Source organism: Daphnia pulex, chromosome 2 (assembly GCF_021134715.1).
Source record: "Daphnia pulex isolate KAP4 chromosome 2, ASM2113471v1".
NCBI lineage: Eukaryota > Metazoa > Arthropoda > Branchiopoda > Diplostraca > Daphniidae > Daphnia > Daphnia pulex.
In genome coordinates, this window is record NC_060018.1 from 5,199,036 (window position 1) to 5,207,560 (window position 8,525).

Consider the following 8,525-nt stretch of genomic DNA (forward strand, 5'->3'; position numbering starts at 1 on the left):
TTTTTCTTCTCATTTTTGTATGGTCGTTTAATTTAATAATGATGCACATTTGGAAGCCGACGAAATGGTTAGAAACCTTGGAGCTATACGCAGTTTGCGCGCGCGCATTTTTATTATTACTATGTTTTGTTTTTTTCTTCGCTAATGGCATGCTAGATAATAAAGTTAACACAAAACAAAATAACAACAGCAGCAGCAGAGTTCAAAAAATAGAACAGAAAAGCCAACAGATTATTTTGATGGATTTTTCAGAAACTGAAATGGGCGGGTTGGACGAAGTAGAGCTGATTCGGTTTGCCGTTGCCTTTGAAATTCTTTTTGAATTGAAGTTTCTTGTAGAAACCGATGGTGGACGATGATGGCGGCGTCTCTGTAGTGGTGGTCGGGTTAATGGCGGTGGGCACGGTGGTCGCCGGGGCGCGATAAGAAGGTTTGACGAAATACAACTTGTGGGGTTTGCCGTTGTTGTAGTAATTATGGCGGTAGGGTTTCTTGTAGTTCAATGGCGAATGCGTCGACGTCGGCGGATGTGGCGTCGTTGTTGTTGTCGTCGTGGTTGTCGTGGTCGTCGTGGGATGAGTCAAACCCAGCGGAAGATTCCAGTGATAAACATTCTCCGGTTTACCGTTGGCCGTGAAGTCGACCGACACCTAATCAAAACGTAATAGTGTCAATCAATGTCGTCAGCACAACTCTATAATAGAAACTATTTATTATATATGACAGCTAGATTGTTTTGTTTCTTTATGATTGTGTGCTCTCCGCTCCCGGAGCGAATCGGATTCGTTCCACACGGTACACCGCCTTCAGTATTTTTGCTTATTACACCTCTAACTAATAGCGTACCTCCCACCCAAGAAAACTAAGATCCTGGTAATAATAATTAAAAAACAAAGTTTACCGTTTCGAAAGGTTCCGGCGTATTTTTCTGGTCGTTGGATGTTGGCAGAAGATTGAAAGGGGAATAGTAGTGCGGTTGTGGCGGCAGTTTGATAAAGTACACGGTCGACTCGCCCTTCTTCTTGCTGGACGTGATTTGCGGCCGTTCGTTGCCAATGCCTCGATTGAGACCCAGGCGTTTCCACAGCATGGCGTTGCTCGTCAATCGGGGAATGCCAGAAGTCAGCAAACAACTAGTCATTACCATCAGCACAACTGGTAGCAGTATCATTCTAAAAATTCCCAAAAATAACACAAGGAAAATGGAATTTAGATGAAACTGATGGCTGGGGTTTCCACATGATTGTATAGTGCACTAGCACCCATCTAAGCTAGTATCTACTTGACGGGCCATTAACCATGTTTCAATCGTTTCTCTTTGTTTTCTTTTCCTATGGACTGGGCAATGGCTGGACGAAAGTCTCTCACGCACCTCCAGGCGAACATCACTCTGACCACCAGGCGAGTAACAACGCTACTAAGCAAAGAGGAGAAACATCCGAACAAACGTATAGATTACAGCAACTGCTGTCTGTTTGTGCGAGCTCTTAAACGTTTTATAACCCATCCAATTGGCGTTGAACGCCTTCAGCGAAGAAAAAAGATTTTTATACGTCGCAACAACAACCTTGCCCGGGAGTTCGGTGTGCCACTTATTTGACCCTTCAAGGCTGCGGACATTCCCGGGTTAGTTGGTGATGGCAGTCGTGATATCACGCCGGGGTTGATTAGTCCAACGAATGTTAACAGCAGGTCACGAAATAGGGAAGGTTGGGCTATGGCTCTTTGACTCTGATTATTTCTTTTGAGTATGTCGTATTATATAGTATATTGTATATACCAAGAGAATGAAGAATAAAACAAACAAACAACAACAACAAACCATTACCATTCTACTCGAAATAATGCTCGGGGGTATTAACTACATCCCAGTCCACCACCAAGAGTTCAAAAGGTCTTTCTTTTTTGTCTTGTTCGTCGTTTGTGTTTATATCAACATCACATTTGAGAATGTTGGAAAAGGAAACAAATTGAAAATCCAAATGGCAAAATCAGCTGTAGATGGAACTTTTAAGTTTGTTTTTATGATTGTTCTACTGCGTTGCAAATTTGAAATTTCTAATCAATGAAAAAACAAATGGCCGACCGGTGAAACAGGTAGGGAGAGGTAAGATTTCGTGAGAGAAAAACGACCCATTTTTCTGCAGACGTATTTTGAACCGATCTCGACTTTGAGTGATTTTGAATTTTACAAAAATCTTTTTTTCACCCTTTCCTTTGACCTTGTAACCGAATTCTATCTCGATTAATTCTTTTTTCTTTGCAATATTAAATAATAACAAAGTGGTCGCAACGTCGCAACAGCCCCAAAAAGCTCATTTGGTGAATCGAGAAGTTTTGTTTGACAGTAGAATTTTGACTTGTCTGTGTCATTAAGTTACGTTCCTTTCGTCCGTTATCTTTTGTTTCTTGTGTGTGTGTCGGCCATTTCTTCTGCCTCAGAAAGATATGGCCCATCGTGAAGATGCTCCTAAACAATGCCCCAAATTTATTTCATCTTGCTTTCTTGCGTCCGAGTGAAGAAACGACATGTGGTACCGTTTCGACTTTCCAGACTTTTAATTACCTTTCCTCTCTGCTGTGGTAATTACCAGAGAACTCGCTGCCATCATTCCTAGTAAAGCTGTTTAACCAAATACACCTGCGGGAAGAGACGGTTAAACTCGCAAGATGGTGATTGTGCTGCGATCCTGCTAGACAGCCAACCACTACTACTGGCTTCGATCCCTTATACGCACTCAATAGGCAAATTGGAACGCCGGTCGTTACTCGGGAGACCCGACACTTAAAAAGTAAATAAAGTAAGTGACTGTTTCACGATTTCTCGTTCCGGTGATGTTGTTCTTATGTTCTTGTTGTTTTTTTCCCTCCGTCTTTCAAACTGAGGTTTTCCGCAGTTTTTCAGGATGTTGTTAAAGTTTAGTGCACACGGAAGGAATGTTAAGGTTTTGGTTGCCGAGGAATTTGTTCGTGTAGATGCAATCTCGAGATATCCATTTACTTTGTCGCAGCGATTTTGTTGATTCTACTTGATAAAAGTGGAGATCGAAATTATAGACTTTTTCTTGGAGGGGATCGATTTGACTTGTCAGTGGGCTGAGTCGAGATGTAATCAGACGAGACATTTCAATCGTAGGCAACACGATCTAAGCTGCTTTTCTCATGTCTGAAGAGGGATTTTTCTTATTCATGTTTTTATATTGCAAAAAAAATTCAATAAGGAAAAGATATGGTCAAGAGATAACCGAAGCGTGACATTCAGGTGAAGGCTGTCGTCACGGATGATCGGAAATCTTGCGGTTACCAAGTCACGACAAATTTGGTTATTGAAACAAATTTTTTTAAAAACAGAAGGAGTTAATATGTAGCAAACGAGAAAATGCGGAATTTTATCTAACGTTTAACGGGGCAAACGAGATTGGTACAACGTTTTGCCATTTGCGTTTTTCGTTTCCTGATCAATTTGAGTTTCTTTTTTTTCTCAGTCTGTTCCATTTTGATTCGTGCATTGATCAGAGAAATAAGAAGGTCTAGCAATTGGAATGGTGACGTAGTAGAAAAACAAATAGTACTTGTCCCCTGAAGCGTTCCCACTGTATGTCAACCGCGATGAGATGCGTTCCGACCGATTGATATTACAACTAAATCTGACCGTCCTTGTGTGCGTCATCGTAGAAACGTCTCGATCAAAATATTTCCCCCAATTCTCGGAACGAATTGTCGTGTTCTTTTATTCTCTTATCGTCCCAGCTGCGGCATAGTTAAATAAAACTCAAGGGACCCGGTTATAATATATTCTTTCTATATGTTCTTCCCCGCTTCTTTATTCACCTATGTTTTTATCTCATTTCTTTCTTTTTATGATTGGGAAGAACTCCCTCCCACCACACAACAACAAAAATGACATAAATAATATTATCAACAACACTATAAAATAAAACTCCAATAAAAGAAAAAGAAATAGGTGAATAAGACAGTGAACTGAACTTTTGGGCCGTTTTCCTCTGTTTTCCTGCCCGTTAATAACTTGTAAGAAAAAAGATTGAATATAATATGAACGTCGTGAATGTTATTCTCAACAGTGGAAAAGTATGAAGAAACTGACATGCCGGGATTCCTGTTAATTCTTGGGAAAACGGCATCAACAGTCTCAGTACATATTGGATGGTTTTGAGTTATAAGAGGACGCGGTGCTGTGGGGCGTTCACCCCTTCGTTACTTTTATCACATTGGGCACACAGGTAGCACGCCAAGGACGTAGCCTTGCTCCTTCTTTTGTTTCTCTTATTTCAAAAGTAAAGAAAAAGAAAAGAAAACGAACCGTCAATGCATGATTGCATTGATGGTCTGCCCTTATGGAGCAGAACAATTGCTGACAAGTGCCAGACGCTTCACTTTTTCCGTGTCTCGGTGCCATTGTTATCTAAAAAAAAAAAAATACCTGAAATTATCTATTTCAACCGCAAGTTCAATATCGGGAAATAGAAAACGGCAAAATGTCTTCACCCCGGCAACTCCCGACATGTTCGTGATAGCGAAACCCCCAAATTTTCCCTACTGAATGTAGCATAGACGTACGAAAAGTAGCAAGTTGGTTCGATTACGTGTGTGTGTGTGTGTCTATGTTACACGCACTTGGAACCGCTCTGAGAAATTCGATAATCTTCTTTTCTTTTTCTTTTTTTTTTACTGTGTGCGTTATATAGTCTTCACTTTCACTCGTTCGGGAAAATATAAGGCGGCGAGGCGGAATAGTCAACAAGTCGCGTGAGTCGAAATTCTCGAATGTACGCAGCGTGACCTTCTCGGCCGACCTTTTTTTTTCTCTAGCCGCCGTGAGAGAGCAAGTTTTTCGAGTCAGAAAAAGAAAAAGGAAAAGTAACCAGTTGTTTTATTGCCAGAGACTCGATAGAGAAAAATATGAACATGCAACTGTTTTTCTTTAGCATCGCACTTCTCACTTTCAAACTCTGCAGGTTTTTTGCCCTTCCGTTTCATTCAGTTTCTTTCTTTGTATATGTACTGTGTCTAAATCGCATCAATTGGGAGCCATTCGAGAAAAAAAAAAGATACCGCCCGGAGTATATACATGTACGACGATGATGATTACACGCACGGCGGTTTATTCGACGGATCTAATCGTGGAAGCTATATCGTAGACAAGTCTTCAGAATTTTGCAGCTTTTTTTTCCCACCCCCCGAGATTACATTGCTTCTTATACAGTATAATTAAGCTTCCCCCTTTTGGGAGTGGTTTTTCTCAAAATGATGAGATGGAAAAAAATTCAGTTTGGCTTGTGCCGTGTAACTGTGCACCACGGAATTACCTTTTTGCTTCTCTCGATCTGATATTATTTTCTGTATATCTGTCATGTCTGAAAGAATAAGAACCGTCGTTCCTCCTTATATTTTTGATACGACAAGAGAACATTATTGTGGCCCGCAGATGATTGGAGGGAACAGCGGTCTGTCGTGAGATTTAATTCTCGACTATGTGAGTAAGATGGACCGCTGAAGGTCTTATCGGTTTTTAATGAGACAATTACTACCATGATTGGCTTGAAGCTGTGTAAGCCTCTTCTTCCCTAACAATTCATCATGTACGCTCAAGTAATTCACTTGCTCTAGTTTGCAATTAAAAGATAACAGATTAATCAACAGCTTGTCAGCATCGTTTCCGTCTGTTTAAATGAAAGGGGTCATCATTTCAGACTAGACAAAATAGATGATTACTTACATTAATAACTGCCCGGGAATGAACAAAGACACACGTTTTTTTTTTCAAAGAAACCAGGATGTCAAATAAAAAAAATTAAACTGTTTTACTGGAAATCCTGGTTTGTGATTACTCAACTGATTTTATGCGTAGAGGTAGATTTGTAAACTCGACTAGTTTTTAAAAGAATAATCAACAAAATCTCGAGTAGTGAGGCAAAAAAAAAAAATAAGTCGAGACTCGAGAGCGATGGCGACATAATCTTAACGAATGAGGACAAAGAAAAATACCAAGACGAAGAAGAAGAAAAAACCAACCATTTTTACGAGTTGATGTCATCAATTGTAAGAGAGCAAGAAAAAGATAAAACAAGAATTGCTACAAGAAAAAAGTTGCGAAGGAGACGGGAATGGTGCAAGACGCGGGAGCCAAGTTGTATATAGCTCGTCCGTAAAGGTGTATATAAGCAGAGGTACTAGCTTGAGCAATTTAAGGGCTGTAAAAGACAGGAAATGGACCACGCTCTTCTCTTATTCTCGGAGTGCGCAAGAGAGTCTCCTACTGTTTTTCTCGCGCAAGTATCGAGAGCGCGATACATTCATTAATGTCATCTCCATATCCTTTTCTCTGTCCCATTCGTTTTCTGCCAAAAGGCATGTAAGAAAATGGCCCTTTTGCGTGTGCCCCGGTGCTAATGACCTCTAGACACAATTTGCCAACTATTATCGCGATTGTTTTGACGAGCCCACGACGAAATCATCGAGAAGCTGAGCCATAAATTGTCGAATGCTTTCACATATTATTTTTCTTGACCGCTTTTATCAAGGAATGAATTTTCAACTGTTTTGAGCAGATGCTGGACTTACTAGAGGCTTTCGGGACTTTGTTGGCAACTGCATCACCATGGGTGGGAGAAAAGTAAAAATATCTAAAAAGAGATAGAGAAAACACAATGCCGTACAACAGGCCCGTTGCGGATGGCTGATCCCACTGAATGCACAAGGACGGATCAGTGTAGGCCCGTCCATCCCTGTTGTGCTGTTGACGCCGAAGCCACTCGTGTCTAGTCGTTATGTGTGGGCATCGCTCACAGATTTTTACTCCCTTTCGGGTCCTCCTATTCAGACCGCAAGGCCGTTAGACGGACTTTGAAGCTCATGGGGAGTCTTGGTTGATGCTCCGTCTTCTTTGCAATTGCACCTTATTGCCGGTCAAGCGGGCGGGCAAGCGAGCACAATAAGTCCAGCTATGTAGTCTTCCTTGTTTTCCCCCCTCTCTGATATTTATTTCTTTTACACGCAGTATCGTAACAGAAGTACGGTACAATTCTTTTGAAGAATGCGTCCTGTCCACTGTCGCTCCTGCTCGAGGCATCTCTCAGTGAGAGCGAAAAAGCCCAACATTTTTTTTAAAAAAGAAAGCACCACTTCCCATTTCAATAAATTTGATTGCCCAAAGCAACCAGGAAAAGATGTACAAATATTTAAAAAAAAATCTTACCTCGTCAACGACATGTTTGGCTCCTCTTGAATTTTCCTTTTCTCTTGTTGAATGATGGGCCAAGTCTTGAACTGATGGATCACGGCTCGGAGTAGGATCAGTTCCTGTCGAGATTGAGAAAAATGTTGTTCCTCTTTTGGCTTATTTCTTGATCGACAAGCTGCGACACATCCAGTGCCTGAGGTCCGCGATTGAAGATAAGACCGCTGCTGAGTTGTGTTTCAATCAAAAATTTGGGGTAGTTCTGGGTTTTTCTCCAACCTGTCTTGGACTGGGGCTTGTTGTTGCGTAACAAATTCTCTCTACTCGATACAAGAAGATCAACAACAGAAGGCGGGCGTCATCGACGAGCGTTGCAAAGCGACTGATGCAGCTCGGCTACTGGCAAAGACTCTTTAATAAAGGGCCCCGGCTCACGGTTGGGCCCCACACCGCAGGAACTTGATACACACACACAAGCACCTGCAGGCCCGCTTACACACACACACCTTGCATCGTCTTCTGCCGGTGGGAATGACGATGGCGAATCCTCTTTGTTTTCTTTTTCTTTTTTTTTCTTTTCGGGGGGGTTGGAATCAGCACTGCTTGATAGGCCACAAAGTTTTTTTCCTAAGCTAATTTATTCTTTTGTTGGTTCGTTTAAATCTTTTTTTTTTTTTTTTTAAATCGCGGAGCATCTGTTGCTATTAATGTTGCGGCCATGCCGGGAGAAAGTCCTTTAACAGGACGCCAAAAGTGAACCGGAACATGTATAGAGTTGATGTATATCATACACTTTTAGAGAAGATGTAAGACAATTTAATAGACTCGACAATCGACAAATTCTCCGTGTCGTTTCGGACAGAGACTTGTTGATATATATCTAGAGAAATTCGACCATTGGACGCGTTAAGCTCTCTCTCTAACTATCACGGTGAAATTCATCTAGAAATTTTTCACGGAGTATCGATAGGCACAGGAAAATCAAGCAATAAGATGGTCGTTAAAAGAAAAAAGGGAAAATTGGAGCAGCCATTTGTGTCATTGAGAAACTGCGTTCATCGATCCGCCATCAATTAAAAAGTAGCCTACGTGTCGTCGTCGTTCAGAGAAGCACGCTCCAATTCATTAGCACGCTCCCGTTGGACAATAGCAGTTGCGCAGTTCATGCTCTTATTTTGATTATCTCCCGACGATTCGCTGCTGACCTCAATGACGATTCATTTCTGATTCATTTTGATTCCGCTGGTCGAGCGGATGAGATTGTTGATTACGAGCAAGAAACAAGTCAAGTCGGACACGATTCTTGTTTCGTTGGTTGTTGATTTTT

General features: G+C 41.4%; 1 protein-coding gene across 1 annotated transcript; it reads right to left on the reverse strand.

Moving 5' to 3' along the window:
- Window positions 1-244: 244 nt before the first annotated feature.
- LOC124210588 (mucin-6-like) lies at window positions 245-7,587 on the reverse strand. Its single transcript, XM_046608738.1, has 4 exons — window positions 7,478-7,587; window positions 7,217-7,394; window positions 902-1,172; window positions 245-650 (listed from the first exon to the last, which is right to left on the reverse strand). Exons 2-4 carry the CDS (start codon window positions 7,228-7,230, stop codon window positions 249-251), a joined length of 687 nt encoding a protein of 228 aa, XP_046464694.1. The 5' UTR covers window positions 7,231-7,394; window positions 7,478-7,587; the 3' UTR covers window positions 245-248.
- Between the last annotated feature and the right edge of the window lie 938 nt (window positions 7,588-8,525).